Source organism: Aulonocara stuartgranti, assembly GCF_965226115.1.
Source record: "Aulonocara stuartgranti genome assembly, chromosome: 5".
Taxonomy (NCBI): domain Eukaryota; kingdom Metazoa; phylum Chordata; class Actinopteri; order Cichliformes; family Cichlidae; genus Aulonocara; species Aulonocara stuartgranti.
This window is the reverse complement of record NC_138943.1, coordinates 19,589,291-19,606,487: the sequence shown is the minus strand read 5'-3', so window position 1 is coordinate 19,606,487 and position 17,197 is coordinate 19,589,291. Positions and strand designations below refer to the sequence as shown.

Sequence of the window (17,197 nt, the reverse complement as noted above, 5' to 3'; positions counted from 1 at the left end):
AGGGATCTGGACGGTTCATACTGGGTCAGGAGGTCATTGATGTATTTTGGTCCTAAACCATTCAGAGCTTTATAGACATTAGGCAAACAGTTTGTGACCGTTGCGCTGTTATGCTAAGTCGATACGTAATAAAGACCAAAAAGGACAAGATACATACTGCTGGATTTATTGGACTGTGAACTTAATTCATGCATACCAGTGACATCGCGTCACCCCCGTTAACGAAGCGTAGGCTTAGCTTCTACATAAGATATATGATCTGTCAAAAAATTGTATTTGTAAATTATATGTAAATTATGTGTGTGTGTGTGTGTGTGTGTATTTATATAAAAATGTATTTTAAGAAAGCTTTATCTAAAATTAAAAAAATGTATAAGTAGTCAAAGGCGATCGTGGCTCAAGAGTTTGGAGTTCGCCTTGTAATCAGAAGGTTGCTGGTTCGAGCCCCGGCTTGGACAGTCTCGGTCGTTGTGTCCTTGGGCAAGACACTTCACCCGTTGCCTACTGGTGGTGGTCAGAGGGCCCGGTGGCACCAGTGTCCGGCAGCCTCGCCTCTGTCAGTGCGCCCCAGGGTGGCTGTGGCTACAATGTAGCTTGTCATCACCAGTGTGTGAATGTGTGTGTGAATGGGTGGATGACTGGATATGTAAAGCGCTATATAAATACAGGCCATTTACCAAAGGTCCAATAAAACAAAACAAGATATATGTGTAATCTAAACAGATGATACGATGGTCTAGATGTTCATAATTAATAATAATTCAGTGTCCAACCTAATAGCTCTCAGGTCAGCGGATCAGAGTTTAAATGCCCATTTATATTTTTATTAGGTTGTTAAAAAAGTTTTTATTCCTATATTTTTAAATATTAATGCAGTTTAATTATCACATTATCTGATATGATTTCACTTTCAGTGTGAAAAATGTTACAAGAGTCTTCAAGTTAATACGGTTTAGCCCCTGTTTGCTGCAGATACCACTTCCATGTACAATAAGACTGCTACCGTCAGCCTTCAGCAAGCTGTATGATTTAACCAGTCTGGTGTCAGACTCAGTTAACAGATCATCTGCATATTTTAATAGTATTTCTGGAGGTTTACTGCAGATTTTTTTCTCTGTTTAAAACAAATAGCGGTGGATGGAGCAGCTGCAGAGTTTGCTTTTCTTCACGTCGGAGTTTGTTGATCAGGTGCTTTGATGATGGACTCACGCTAAAGTAAAGGTTTTAATGGTGATTACAGGAACTTTGCTGCTGTTTTGACGTTAGAAACATTCTGTTTCACTCACCTTGACCTCACTGTCTCAGTAACGCCTCCACTTCTTGCGCATAAACAAACTCCGGCTGCATGTTAAACTGTGTCAGCATCATCATCACTGTTGCCATTGTGTTATCAGTGTGTGTGGGATCAATGTTGTCAAACCTTTTATTCACACACTGCTTCTAAATACTTTTGTATTGCAGGTCTTGTTCTAGTTGTGTTTACATCGTTTAATACATCGGAGCACTACAGAGCCGCGTGTTAAAGGAAGCATCGAAGCAAAGACTGTGTCGAGAGTTTTTTATAATCAAAGTATTTGAATCACTCAATCATTATTAAAGCCCTACAACATTGTTTTGAATTTGAATGTTTAATGTTAAGTGTAAAACATTGACACTTTGGTGCTGTATGACAGTATTGCAGTAGTGGAAGAAAAATGCCTTTTGTGGTGAATCCACAAGAAACTCAAATAGTGAAACAATCACTACACAATCTTCTTTTATTGCAGCTGAAAAAACACTTTGACCTTTGCTCCTCCCCCGACTATGGACTTTACAAGTCACACAATCAGGAAAAACACAATTATTGTTAAGATTTTTATAAGTAAATAAAAATGCCCAGGTCAATTGCTGTGGTGTTTTTTGACATCTAGAGATATTCATTTCAGTGGGGACGACTTCTTCTGTGACCACACCAAGGACATCTTCAGGTTAGCGAAATTTCCTTGCACTGTGTATTCATCATACTAGGAGGGTTTTGGTTTGCATATCAGTGAAGTTTCTTCTTTTCCTACATGTCATTCAACATACTTTGCTGTTCTCAGGATCGTAAAATAAGAGATTTGTTGGTTTTTAACCGTAGACATTCCAGTAGACCCAATTTCTACAAAGCTCAGCACTACAGGGACGACTTCTTCTGTGACCACACCAAGGACATCTTCAGGTGAGTGAAATTTTCTTAAATTGCATATTCATTATACTAGGAGGGTTTTTCTTCAAATATCAGTGAAGTTTGTTCTTTGCTACATGTCATTCGGCATACTTTGCTGCTCTCAAGACCATAAAATAAGAGATTTGTTGGTTTTTAACAGTAGATGTCTTTCTTCTTTACTTTCACCAAAATTGGAAGTAAGACTGACACTTGTTTGCGGTCTGTGCTTTTCTAGTACCTTCTGCTCATAAACTTCTACCTGTAGTTGCAACTGGTTTTGGTGTAATCGTGGGCATCATATCACTGGGAATGGCTCTTGTCTGCATGAAAAGAAGAAATGGTAAGGACAGTAACAATTCCTTATGTCATGTATAACCCCAAAGCTTTTCTACAGTCTGAGGTATTTGTGATCACACTATATTATAAAAAGTTTATACACAAAATTGACCGACCAGCTCCACCGCCGTTCTGTTCATAAACCGACTGATTTCTTACCTCCGTATCTTTTACTTCTCTTCCATACTTACACGCTTTCCCACAATTTTCTTATTCATCTTTAACCCTTTAAAGCCAGTTGGAGCGGGCACGCTCCACTTTGCATAACTATTTTTAAATCCCGGTAGCACTGCAACCACGTGAGCTAGCGCAATAATTTTTTTTGCATATGAAACTGGAGGAGTTGTACTTACATCTTATGCCATCAGCTTGTCCTAGGTCACAGTTTCCTTCCAAATATAGCTTTGCAAAAACTGCATAAAAAGCACTTGCAGCACCAAAAACTTGACTTAAATTATTTAAATATTTAATCACCTTTGGTATTATGTGTGTAATAAATCCACGGCAGACCCAGCTACGTTTCCATGCTTTTCAGCATACACTTTACTAATGGTTGCTGTACTATATATATATATATATATATATATATATATATATATATATATATATATATATATATATATATATATATACACACATGTGGTGTGACTGCCTCCCTCACAGCCGTGCAGCAGACCACAATGTCCTTGAGTGTTGTTGTTTTTTTGTATGGTAGTTTTATATGCTGACTTTGTTTTGCCTTTTGTTGTAGGTAATTTTTCAAGCACAAAAAAAACTGACCGAGGAGGATGGGTACTTTTCTTTCTTATTTTTGTTGTAATAAAATTCCTTGTATCTACTAATAATTCATGTACTTAGTTGCAAGTCATTCATGACTTCTCCTCTTCTCCATTTCTTCTGTTATCAAACAAGATGTCTCCAAATGATTCTGAAGTCTACAGTATGACCAGTTTAGTCCCTGTTGATGACCCACCTAACGGTGAGTTGCTGCTTTTGTGCTCACAGGTTTCCTTTTTTAATTTTGGTCTGAGGTTTGTTGATTATTTTGATGAGGAACCAAAATGATATAATTGAATGAACAAAGCATTTAAACAACAAAACCATCTTATTGTATGACTATCAGAGGGGTATACTACAAACCAAGATCAACATAGCCAGAATTTATTTGCATTAGTTGACTTAAAAGATTCTAAAACCCCAGCTGGAGATAACAGGTGTCAAGACAATGGTTATTGTCATCATGACAACCATTCACAAGATCATCACAAGCGCATGGAGCACTAAAATAAACATGTTAATCTATTTGTATTACTACTCAGTGTATTCTTGGTGCTGCTGTTTATGTAACAGCTGTATGGAAAAGCTCTAGAAGGTTAGACTGCATGACCCTAAACAATAAAGCAGACATGGGGATTACTGTAGTTTGTCACTAAATCAAAGTGACATTCGTTTTATTTATCAAATAGATATGGTGACAGTCTACAAATGTAACTGATCACTTTTCTAATCTGTATTCTTGTCACGGTCCTGGATCAGTGCACCTGTGGTCTGATTTCATCAATGTTTGTGGTTAAATTCAAATTCAAATTTTATTTGTCACGTACACAGTCACACACAGTACGATATGCAGTGAAATGCTTAGACAACTGCTCGTGACCTAAAGAAAAAAAGAAAAGGCTATGAATAAGATAGGAAATAAATATGAAAATTAAAAAGGGTAAATTTAACTAGGAAGGAATACAATAAAATATAAAAATTAAAGTTGAAAAATAAAATAACTGTACAACAAAATACACAATACACAGTATAGAACTATATAAGAATGTATGAAGAAATATAAATATATATATACATACAATAACAGCAGCTGTACAAGTATTAACTGGAAATGAAGAATATAATGACCAGTGTTTATTACTAGTGTTTTGGTTTCTGTTTTTTATTCCTAGCGCTCTAGTCCTTCTTTGCTCTGTTAATTCTAGTTCTTAGGTTTAGTTCTGGTGCCCCTATGTTTAGTGTAGGTTTAGTTCTGTCCTTATGTTTGTCTTCTTGTTCCTCAGTCAGTCGTGTCTCTTGTCGCTCCTGTCTCTGTACTCTGTGTTCTTTCTGTTCAGTGTCTAGTCTGGGTCTCTGTGTCTGTCGAGTCAAGTCAAGTCATTTTTATTTATATAGCACATTTAAAAGACATCAAATGTCAGCCAAAGTGCTGAACAGAGGGATAATATGATAAAAATAATTAAAATAGATAAAATGAAAACACTATAGAAACATTGTAAGACATCTATATATGTTTGTAAAAAGTATATGTGTACATGGAAATATGCAACTACATATACAAAAATGTACACATTCACACACAAGCACACATACGTGAACATAAAATACATGTATACGTGTATACACATGCAAACATCATCCAATGAGATAAATGACCAGAATAGTTAGAACAGAATAAAAGAGGTGTCAGAGAGATCCGGAAGCCTTAGAAAATAAGTAGGTCTTCAGTTTGATTTGAAAACTTCCAAGGATGAAGAGGATTTTATGAAAGGGAGAAGACTGTTCCAGAGTTTCGGGGCAGCAATGGAGAAAGCCCTGTCACCTCTAGATTTGAACTGGGAGCGTGGAACTAATAACAGCATCTTACTGGAGGAGCGCAGAGTTCGAGTGGGTAAGTGCAGGCTAAGAGGATCTGAAATGTAACCTGGAGCCAAACTATGGAGAGCTTTAAAAACAAATAATTATATCTTAAAAAATTCTATATGTAACTGGCAGCCAATGTAGAGATGCGAGTATCAGAGTAATACTCTCTCTTTTTCTGTTACCCGTCAGGAGCTGTATTTTGAACAAGTTGCAGGCGGGACAGGCTGGAGTGACAGATGCCTAAGTAGAGAGAGTTACAGTAGTCAAGACGTGATGATATGCAGGCATGGAAAAGGGTTTCCAGGTCTTTAGATGACAGGATATTTTTGAATTTAGAAATGCTCCTGAGTTGGAAAAAACTGCCACGAACAACTGAATTTATTTGTTTGTCCAGCTTGAGGGTAGAATCAAAAATGAAACCAAGATTTTTTACATGGGGTTGTACATTAGCTGATAATGGACCCAGATTGTTTCTTTATAAGACTAATAGAGTCCTGCTTACCGAAAATCAGAATGTCGGTTTTGTCGTGATTTAGTTTGAGGAAGTTCAGAGACATCCAGCAATATATGTTGCTAAGACATACACTGAGACTTTCAGCAGTGTACCATTGGCACCTGGTTTTAGAGAGAGGTAGAACTGTGTATCATCTGCACAAGAGTGATAGGAGATCTGGTGTTTCTGAAAAATGGAGCCTAAAGGGAGCATGTATAAGGAGAATAAGACAGGGCCCAGAATAGAGCCCTGAGGTGTTCCACAAGTTAGTGAAGCTGGGGAAGAGTATTTGTTACCCAGCATCACAGAGTATGATCTGCTCTCCAGGTAAGAGGCAAACCATTTTAGAGCAGAGCCTTGAATCCCGACACATGTCTTTAGCCGGTTTAATAGGATTGTGCGGTCGACAGTGTCAAATGATACACTCAGGTCTAAAAGAATCAAAACTGTACTTTTTCCAGAGTCAACAGCTAAAAGCACATCATTGAACACCTTCAATAGAGCAGACTCTGTGCTGTGGAAGGCTCTGAAACCAGACTGATATTTATCCAGAATATTATGTGTGTCTAAGAATGAGGATAATTCGGAGGACAACGTTTTTGAGAACCTTAGACAAAAATGGCAGCTTAGAGATTGGTCTAAAATTGCCAAGAATTGACAGATCCAAACCAGTTTTTTTTTAGAAGCGGCTGGACAACAGCTTGTTTAAACAAATGAGGAACAGTTTCATTTGAGATACTGCCATTTACAACAACGAGGATGTTAGGGCTGACTGTCTTCAGCACATCTCTGAGAAATGGTGTAGGTAACACATCCAAGGGGCACGTATTTGGTTTCATGTTCATTATTATATTAGTAAGATGGGATAATGAAACTGGTTTAAATTCGGAGAAAAAGAATGACCATATAGGTGGTTCAGAAAGGTCTTGGGATGAGAGCGGGATATGTGGTCTGATATTATGAATTTTTTCAGTAAAGAACTTTCAAAAATCCTTAGACGTGTGTGAGGCAGTCTCAGATATGGCTGAAGTGGTGGGATGCAGGACAGAGTTGATTGTGTTGAATAGAACTTTAGGATTACCAGAATTCTTAGTAATGATCTTGGAGAAATAATTTGCTCTTTCTACCTTGATGGTGCACTGATAGTTATTTAAACAATCTCTAAACACTCTGTAAGAAACGTGGAGCTTATCTTTCTTCCATGTACTTCCTGTTTTATTTTGACAGTCTGGTGTTCGGCCTCTGTTCCCCGTGTTGTCTGTGTAGTTAGTACCAGCTGTGTTTCCCTTCTGTCCTGGTTACTCCGTCATGTATTTTAGTCCTATGTCATCCCCTGCTTGTTGTCACATCGTACCCTCTCTTTGTGCTGTGTTTCTCCCGTCATGTTTCAAGCCCATGTTCCTTAGTGTCTATTTTCCAGTGCCAGTTTAGTTTAGGTTTTAGGTTTTGGTTTCTTTTTGTAAGTGTTAAATTCCATGAAGAGCAATAAAGCTGCGCCCTAAGCTTAACCCTCTGTTACTGAGTTCTGCATTTGGATCCTCCCTCCTGCCCGCTGCATGGCACTAACCATGACAATTCTAGAAGATGCAATTACAAGAGTGCAAAAGCAAATGTTTGGTAAAAGAATAGGACCAAGCATAAAAAAGGTTATATATTTCCTGCTTCACCATCTGAATATGAATACATGCCATGACAATATGGCATGCAATTTTCTCGGCTGTATTTACTGCTGTTTTTTACATGCTTATATATAAATTGTAGTAAAACTATATTGCATTTATAGGATACTATTAAAAAAAGAATTAGTGAAAATATGTCACTTCCAGCCAATTTTAAGCCAAAATTTCATACAAATACTGGTGTGGACCAGTGATGTGTTCAGCATAGGTTACCATAGCGATGTAGGTGTTAAAAGACATTAAAATCTCCTGTTTATATTCAACTTACCTTGCTAACCCAATAATTTTGCTTTATAGCACGGTCCTCAGACCTTTTCCTATTTCATACACATTATATTTTTATGCATAGACATACAAAGTGAAATAAAGGTAACTCTGGTTCTGTATTACTCACAGGGTCTAATCAACTCAAAAGACAAGAGTCTCAAACTGAGAGTGTAAGTGAGACAAGTGCATCCTCAGCATTTAATGTATTAAATACAGAGAAAATGCAGATGCAAATAACTTTTGCTCTATTTTTGTTCTAGTCTGCCACATACTACTTTTACTCCAGCATCCCTGAGGAGCCAGATGAAACACCTACAATGAAAACAGACCTGGCATACAGCACTCTACAGGCACGCTGAAACACATTAAAAATAATTAACTGGCAAAAAACAGAAGATAAGACTGACACACTCAAGCCATATTGATAAGACAGGAAAATATTTTTCTTTCTTTCTTTCTTTCTTTCTTTCTTTCTTTCTTTCTTTCTTTCTTTCTTTCTTTCTTTTATTTTGTAGGAATCTCACCTGGATAATATTTCTACTTAAGACAATAATTTCCAAAAGATTAATAGAGAATTATTGAACCCAATTTAACATTTTGTATGTGCATGGCTTGCTTTCTGGTGTCAGCCCAGAGATTTGTATTACCAGTGCAGTATTATTCAAGTAGTATTTCTATGTTCTACATAATGTGTTCTGTAGAACATTATGGAGTCTTTTTATCATTACTGTCATTACTGTGTCTCACAAGGGCAGTGCCAGCAAAAATGCTGGAGCTTTCTTTATGTTTATCTACCTTGTTAAGAATGATCTTAATAAGGGCACCACCTTTAAAAGAAGAAAAACCAATAAAGCAATTAGGCTAATTTTAACTGATTAACCATTAATTTGGAGATTCTAATAAGTTCTTAGTTTAATCACTCTTATAAAATAGACTATCAGTTTGAAACCAGTTTATAATAATTACAATCACAGTTATATGTCAATAGTCAGTGAGGTTGAAGGATTTGAGAATTTTGCAAAGGTTGGCAGCATTCATTCCTATACAACATAGGTGTCAAACTCTGTCCCGCGGGCCAAATTTGGCCCGCAACCTAATTACATTTGGCCCGCGAAGCCATACCAAATTACTATTAAAGCTGGCCTACTGGTATTATACAGCTAATATATATATTGTTTAGTATTAAGCTTTGCTATTACGTTGCAGGGGAGATATGTAAACCTAAGAAGTTTCTAGTGAGCATGGAGGGTACAGCATGAAATATAGTCCTATACCACAAATGCCAGCTGCATTAAATATTTTCTGTATTATGTTCAAGATATTTTTGTAACAGGATATGTTTTGTTCTTCTGGACACAGTAGATACACACACACACGCACGCGCACGCACGCACGCACGCGCACACACACACACACACACACAGACAGACAGACAGACAAACAAAACAAAACTGTAAATTAAGAAGTATTTTTCTTAAAGATCATTGGCTTTAAAACAAGAACAAATAAAGCCATGTTACACTGTGTCACGGTTCTGGGTCAGTTTCGAACCAGTATTTTGAGTTTTGATTGTTAGTTTATTTTTTGAATGATTATTGTGGTTTTGGGTGGGATGATTATTATTATTATTATTAGAGTTCCGTGTTTCTGTTTATTTGGGTTTAAGATTTGTGTTCTCATGTTTTGTGTGGGTTTAGTTTCATGTGTCATTTTCTGTCTGTCTCTCTATGTCGAGTCTGCGTCTTAGTGTGATGGTTTCTTGTTCCTGTTTTATTGTGAAGGTCTGCGTCTCATGTGAGTGTGTTCAGTTTTACCTCTGTCTCGTCTTGTTGATTATTCCCAGCTGCGTATCCACCATGTTTCTTCCGTGTGTTCCCTGCCGTCATCATCATGTACCATCGTCTTCCTTCCTTTATGTTCAGGTTCGTGTTCTTGTTCGTGCTCAGTAGTTTAGTTGTCCCAGTATAGTTTAGTTCTCCATTTTGCCGTTTGCCTCTCTTTTTTGTGTTCTATAAATCACCTTCACGCCTTCACGACTGCCTGCGTTTGGATCCTCCTTTTCCTTTTCCACACGGCTCTTCTCACTCGCCGTGACACACTGTCTTTCTGGTAATTTATGTGATTTCAGTAAAGTAAAGTAAAAAAAAAAAATGGATGTACTTCAATACTAAAAAGGGAAACCGTCTCATTGTGCAAATTTATTTCTGTTCATGTTCTCTAAAAGCGTGACCGTGAAAAAAATTTGTTTAAAATTTTATTGTACACATATTGATGAAGTAAATTCTCTAGCCTCTATTTCTATACTTCATATATTTACATCAGCCCCAGCATGTTTGTTTTTTTGTGACAGATTCATTCTTTTTAAGGTTGTGCACAGAGATCGTTTTTTATTTGTTTTTTGAAGGTAAGGTTATAGCTTAGAAATTTTGATTCTTACAAGTGTCATGTGTATGGTCAGCATATAGAAAGTACCGTATAAAGACTTAAATTGTCATGTCAGATTTGACCTCTGACCTCTCATTCAAGATCAATAGACTGATTCGAAGGTCAACGTGATATTAATGCAATAAAGAGCTATTAAGAACTATGTCCCTTACTGCAATGTTGTACTGAAAACATAAAGGGACTGATAACCCTTTTTCAAGGTCAAGCAAGATCAAACTATAAAGATAAAGACGCGTCAAAATCACATGACCAATTTAAGACTGAACATAAACTATTTTTTTGGACTGGCACAAATAATTTGTGTGACTTCTTATTTCATGCAGCACACCTGATTGTTCTGTAAATAGATTTAAATGGCTATATAAAAAACGCCTGAGGCCTTGGCTGCATTTTTAGGTAAATAGTACCATATAACTTTGTTGTTTGCAAAACTTGTGCATAATTTTTAGAAATATACAATTTCTATTTGAATTTCAAGTTATGAAAATGATTCGTTAAACATGTTTGTGGGTTTTACAGTAAAAAAATATATAACTTTTCTATTCGGATTTTGATTTTTTGTCTAAATTTAGATCAATTGTGCTAATATTGTATGAAAAAAATGAAAAAATAACTCAAATTTCAGATATTTGAGGTTTTGCTGAAAATAATAATACCAAACAAGGCAAGATAAACAGTTTTTAAAGGTAAAATCAAAAGTAGTTAAAAACGGCCAATTATACCCTGGACCCCAGAGGGTTAAAACTATGTTCCTTACTGCAATGTTGTACTGAAAACATAAAGGGAATGATATGAGAATTCTAAATATCACCTTCTTTGACATCTGACCTCTTCTTCAAGGTCAAGCAAAGTCAAACTTTAATGAAATGTCTTTTATCTCTAAAACTATGCTTTAAATTCTGCTGCCTTTGTGTGTGTTGGCCACTTTTAGGAAATAATACTGGTATATTGGGATTCTAAATATCACATTATAGTTTGCATTTAAATATCATGTCAAATTTGACCTCTGACCTCACTTTCACATTTGACAGCTGCCTTTCTTTTACACTGACCCCCAAATGTGTTATATCTTTATAAAAGACAGTTTTGTTAAGAGAAAGAGGATAACTGTTAAGTATAATAAAATAAGTTTCAACAGGGCACTTGGCAAAAGTGTGGATTTTACACTTGATTTTATTCCAGTACAAAAAATTTCAAGTACGTTAAAAAAGAACAAAAAAAACAAAATGATTATGATAATGCCCAGAGAGGGGTCTGTCCGTCTTCTTGTTCTACATCACATCTATGGGATGAATAATAAACATAGGTCCAATATGTTTATTGTCTTCATCTTTTTCCTGAAGTCAACAGGCGCAGGATGTGAGTGGGCGTTAAGCCGTCTAGGAAAGGATCTCAAAACTGGATTATAGATGGCAGACAGCTGATGTCGTAAACCACCGCCTCTGTTCACTGCCACTGTGAACGATCATCTTTGAACAGAGGAAATCAAATGATAGGGTGGGGCTAGGTTTCACAGCGGGTTCACGCAAAACCTTGGCTAATTGTGACCTACACCCGTTTTCACAACTTGGCACGTGTGATTAGGTAGAAAATCAACAGGGGGTTCATGACCCCCTTGGGGGACACTCCCCTAGGACTTAAATCTGGGACTCTCCACCATTTGACCTTAGAACTCAAGAAGCTTCTCAGATAAGAGGTGAAATGTCCTCAAGGAACTTAAAGAAGTCCAGATGCTTTTCTTTCCAAGCTCTTTAGACTACACCATGACCTGGATGACTGAGAACCTTCACAGACTTATTTCACACAAACACCACATGAGGCCACAGCATGAAGTTGCTATTGGCAATGGAAACAGTGCCTATATGTATTTTTGTAGACTTTTGAATATGATATATTCTGATGCTGCCTGTGGTTTCCTGACAGTAAATATAACAAGTATGAAAACTACATTTACATATAACTCAGATAGGTGTAGTTTTCACAGTCACAGTATTCAGGTTCTTCATCATGGCTGGACATCTGCTGTTTGTCATCCTCATCTGTAAGTTCAACGTTTTATCATTTCTTTGTATTTGAAATGGTTTTGTATTTAACCCGATACCTTTTTAATGTCTGCTTTTAAACAATATTAAATGTTTATGTAATTACAGTATATTATATTAGACTGACAGAAATACACTTAGTGGGAGAAGCAATCTTTTAACATTTTGTTTTTAATCAGTTCTTTCTCCAACAGATTTCTTTGATGATATCAAAGCACAAGGTCAGTCACTGAGTCTAGTATTATGTTTCTTGGTCACCATCATGGATATTATTTGTATTTCATTCACTTATGTTCGCCTCTAACTTTTCAGCCTTTAATCTGCCAAAAGTGATTCTGAGTAAATCCCTGATCACAGAGACAGACTCAGTCACACTGAGCTGTGAAGCTCCATCATCTATTTCTGTGTCTCAGTGTAATTTCTACATTGCAAGTCAAACAGTGTCTACAGGCTCCTCCTGTGTGCAGACACTAACAGGGACTATGCTGCTGAGGATGGCTCGAAAGACTTTACCTGCTGCGGTTGAAGTTAGATGTGCTTATGTTGCAAAGCGTGATGGGTCTTATTTAACATCTCTTGACAGTGAACCATCTACCATCGCCATAAATGGTACGTAACTTTTCTGACATATATATTGCAATTACAGTATATACATGAACCTGAATCATTTACATCTTGGTGCTGACTCTGATAATTACCTAACTTCAATTTTTCAGCCCTTCTTCCTCCTAAACTGAAAGTGAGACCACAGGTGATCACAGAGACAGACTCAGTCATACTGGACTGTGAGACTCCACCATCTGTTTCTATATCTGATTGTTATTTTCGCACTTCAGGACAACAACTTGCCAAGAAATTTTCTTGTTTGCAGAAACTGACTGGATCTGAAATGCTATCACTTGCACATCAAAGTGCACCTGTTACATTAAAAGTGACCTGTTTTTACCTTTTTATATATCAGTCTCCAATGAGTAATGTGTCTCCACTCACCATAAGATGTGAGTAAATATGACTGTAAAATATTACTTTTAGTTGCAGTATTACAATAAGCAGCAAAACCACCCTATACCTATTCCAGGCACATATGTTATAATCTGTCTCTGCAGCTTTTCTCCAACCTACACTGACAGTGAGTAGATCAGCTATCACAGAGATGGATTCAGTCACACTGAACTGTGAGGCTCCATCTTCCGTTTCAGAGTGTTATTTCTACACTTCGAGTAAAGGAACTGTTAGAAAGTTGTCCTGTCTGACACAACAGACAGCAACTGAACTTCTGGAGATGGCCGGTGTCAGACCACCTGCAGAGATTAAAGTGAGTTGTTCTTACACGCCCCAGACGGGAGGGTCAAACTCTTTTTACAGTGACTCTTCCTCCATCATCATCAAAAGTGAGTGAGCGGCTTTACCACAAAGTACTGATGTTATCTTAATGTGTGAAAGCAAAGAATGCATGATGGTCAGGCATAGATGTGATCCTAACTGTATTTAATGTTTCAACTTTTCAGCTCCCCTTCCACCTAAACTCATCGTTAATCCACTGGTGATCACAGAGACAGAGTCAGTCACACTGAACTGTGAGACTCCTTCATCTGTTTCTGTGCCTGAATGTTATTTCTACACTTTGAGTGGAGGGACGGTGAAAGGGTTTTCCTGTCTAACAACACTGACAGCAACCACGCTGCTGGAGATGGGAAATCTCAGGACACCTGCTGAAATTAAAGTGATCTGTTTTTACACTGCACAACCTGGAGAGTTAAAGTCTCGGAACAGTAGCACATCGACCATTACAGTACAAAGTAAGTGACCTTCTTTTTCATCACATTATATACTGATACAGCATCCTAACAACAGAAGTTTTGTGCTGTAATGTTTCAGCTTTAAATGTGTTTTTAGGGGGAAATATAAAGAATGGAAAAAGAACCATGGATTTAGTAACCATCTTTCCAGGTGACAAAACTGGTATTCCTTATGTTTTTTTATGACACAACCTGGAGGGTCAGGCTCTCCATACAGTAACCTAACCTCCATTACTGTACAAAGTAAGTGTTTGCCACTCTTGTCCCATTATCATTTTGTACTACTTTTGTGTATTTACTACCGTTGCAGGAATGCCCATAACGCCAACTTCAGAGAAACATGTATCAGGTGATGAAACTGTAAACTGATTCTGAGACACTTTACGTAAAGCGATGACACATATGTAGATTTCAGTATGTTTTTTTGCATTTCAGACAGACAGCATGTGTATATACCCATTTCTTCAGATAACACACATCCAATGGATCCATCACCACAAGATGAAAAAACCGGTAGACTGGCTATTAACAAGCACAATCGGTCATATATTATACCTGCTGACACACATATCTCCCATTCTACTTTTAAATACTACATATTGTCAATCCTACTTATTTGTTTAATATGTGCATTGAAGGACATATCCTGATCAAAAATGACTCCAAGATTTCTCACAGTGTTACTAGAGGCCAAGGTAATGCTATCTAGAGTAAGAGTCTGGTTAGATACTATATTTCTAAGATTTTCAGGGCTGAGTACAATAACCTCAGTTTAATCTCAATTTAGAAGGAGAAAGTTAGAGGCCATCCAGATTTTTATGTCTTCAAGACCTTCCTGCAGTTTAACTGAATGGTGTGTGTTAACAAAAACTTTCATATGATAGCGTTCTTTGCTAATAAATGTTTCCATTGCAGGGACGCTGCTGATAACTGTAATTGTTGTGAGTTGTTCCGGAGTAGCTGTGGCCTTCATCGTCATGGGATTTTTACTTCTCTACACTCAAAGAAGAGCTGGTGAGAATCTGAGCTTTTTTGTTTTTTGGAGATACTGGATCTCTAGTGGATTTTTAATTAAAAATCAAGATATAATTTCTGCAGATTTTTAAGCTTAGTGAAAGAAGATTAACAAAAGTACTACATTATCTGTTAACATTTACATTCATTTTTATATCTAGGCCATCATTTGCAGACAAATCAAAGTTGGATTCTCCTTTATTTTATTTCCTAGTAATATTTTTTTCCAAATTATGATAATTATAAATTTATGGCTCTGGAATAACATTACAGAAAATTATAGAATATAAAATTCTATTTATATGTGTAAACTGGGCACATATAACTAAGCTTCAATTATTTAAGGCAAATTACCTTCATATTTTATATACAGTAGGGAACAAAAGGGAACAAAAGTATATTAAAGTATAATATAAAAAGTTTCCTCATGAGCAACAAGTTTTTGCATGAACAAGATTTAAAGTACTTCAGCTTGGACATGACGGGATTTATCTGCTAGCAAACTGTATATTTCCCAAAATGTTCAAAAAGTGCTGTCTGTTTTTTCTGTTCATAGAGTGAAGAATACCAACAGAGGCACCTCAGAGAAATTATGGGTGTCATTTCAAAAGAATACAGTGTTGACAATGGGATTAATTATGAAGTTAAACATTTTATTACTGTTAGCTTTTGTGTGTTTTTTTTATAATTTACATTTCATTTAAAGTTTGATCCCCAAATGGTTTCATAGTGTTGACACAGAGATGCAAATTAACTATAAAGAAATAAATAGTGTGTTCAAACAAGATGATAAAACCAATAAAAAGTAAATTATCTATAAATAATAAAATAATAACTATTTTAGAGCTCACTGATGTTGGTTTTGTCCTTAAAAACAAAATAAACATATTGTAAGAACTCCAGCAAGAGAGAGAGTGTAAATTATTGGTCAGATTGTCTGTATACTTCTCTCATTATGTTTTTTTCCTTTGTTTTTGTTTCGTTTGTGGCTGCTATGGACTGGATTGCACAGCCACATCTTTAATTTCAGTTAATATCATCAGTGTAGCATTTGCAGTTGTTTTAAGGTTTCTAATAACAAATAGTTTTTAGATGGTATTTTTGATGTTCTTATGTAGACTCACTCTTTCTCTCTGTAGGCATAAGAAATGAAACAGGAAGGGTAATGTGACATGTACTGTTGCACTAACTTTGAAGCCCTAGCCTAAAAATGACTCCCACAGACCCTAAAACACATTTAATGCAGTTCTTTTCAGCATTTGATGCTAATCTGAATAAACACACATACAGAATTAGACTGCTTAACTGGTAAGACAGAAATGAAACTGATATTGACGTCTGTCTTTTTAGTTTATTTCACTGGTTCTGAATCTGCACCAGTTGGTCTGTACTAAAATGAATAAATCTAAATATACAACATGATGGGGGGTTTACAGAGGAAGACTAAATGTGTTTTTGTGGTTATTGTATTTTGATGCTGTTCTGGTTTCCTGGCATGTATAAAGTGTCGACAAAATGTGTTTGTTAAAGTCAGGTAGATGTAGTGTTTGGAGGTATTCCTCTCAGTTGTAGTAATCTGCTGTTTGCCATCTTCCTCTCTATGCTGAACTCTTCTGTCATATACATTGTTTAATTGTTCATACTGCTACTTAACCTCAATTAAAACACGATGCCTTAATTAATTAACCTTCTAGCAATCGATATTATTATTAGTGGATTTATTTAATTTGTTGACAATTTGTTTCTCCGACAGATTCTTTTTGTGAGAAGTTACATTTGATGAATCTAATATGTGTTTTAATGGTTTTAATGGTTTTCTTTATTGACAACTGACATTGTTGGACACCAGCATCTGCCTCAGTATTTCAGTGCTATTTTGATACTGGAGAGAAATAAACTACTAAAGGCTGGCATTAAAGTGCTTTGATGTACATGATATGAAAATGTAAAAGAAAAAGAAATAGCAAACAAACATGTAAACTGTTTTGTACAATTGACAAAGAGTTCATCTAAATATATTTGTCACGTTCCCCCGTGTGCTGTTTGGATGAGTGTGTTTTTTATATTCTAGAGTCTGAGTGTGTCAGAGGTCTCCGCCCGATTGGCCACATGTCAAATCTTTCACCTGAGCCGTTGGATTAGTTCCCATTGGGGTTTAAAAGCTTGGATCTTCTCAGGCACTGCCAGATTGTTGCACTGCATGTTGTGAAGGAAGCCTGGATCCAAACTATTGCTTCTCTGTTGTTGCCTTGTTATCATTGTTCTCGTTACTTTTTCTTTGTCCAGAAACCCAC

General features: G+C 36.5%; 2 protein-coding genes across 3 annotated transcripts in view; both read left to right on the top strand.

Moving 5' to 3' along the window:
• LOC309706018 (uncharacterized protein) overlaps window positions 1-8,275 on the top strand; it is a 57,087-nt gene extending 48,812 nt beyond the window's left edge. For both annotated transcript variants that reach the window (XM_082532194.1, XM_082532195.1), the window contains 7 exons: window positions 1,926-1,967; window positions 2,120-2,200; window positions 2,424-2,528; window positions 3,276-3,316; window positions 3,437-3,503; window positions 7,733-7,773; window positions 7,864-8,275. In XM_082532194.1, the coding sequence (XP_082388320.1) occupies window positions 1,926-1,967; window positions 2,120-2,200; window positions 2,424-2,528; window positions 3,276-3,316; window positions 3,437-3,503; window positions 7,733-7,773; window positions 7,864-7,962 (476 nt within the window). In that variant the 3' untranslated portion in view covers window positions 7,963-8,275. The remainder of the gene's footprint in view (window positions 1-1,925; window positions 1,968-2,119; window positions 2,201-2,423; window positions 2,529-3,275; window positions 3,317-3,436; window positions 3,504-7,732; window positions 7,774-7,863) is intronic.
• A 3,022-nt stretch (window positions 8,276-11,297) lies between these two features.
• On the top strand, window positions 11,298-16,929 carry LOC309707109 (uncharacterized protein). The gene is made up of 11 exons (XM_082534227.1): window positions 11,298-12,089; window positions 12,270-12,311; window positions 12,403-12,699; window positions 12,807-13,088; window positions 13,197-13,481; window positions 13,599-13,889; window positions 13,969-14,052; window positions 14,200-14,238; window positions 14,325-14,402; window positions 14,805-14,903; window positions 15,460-16,929. The coding sequence occupies exons 1-11, from the start codon at window positions 12,056-12,058 to the stop codon at window positions 15,462-15,464; spliced, it is 1,536 nt and encodes a 511-aa protein (XP_082390353.1). The 5' UTR covers window positions 11,298-12,055; the 3' UTR covers window positions 15,465-16,929.
• The last annotated feature ends 268 nt before the right edge of the window (window positions 16,930-17,197 follow it).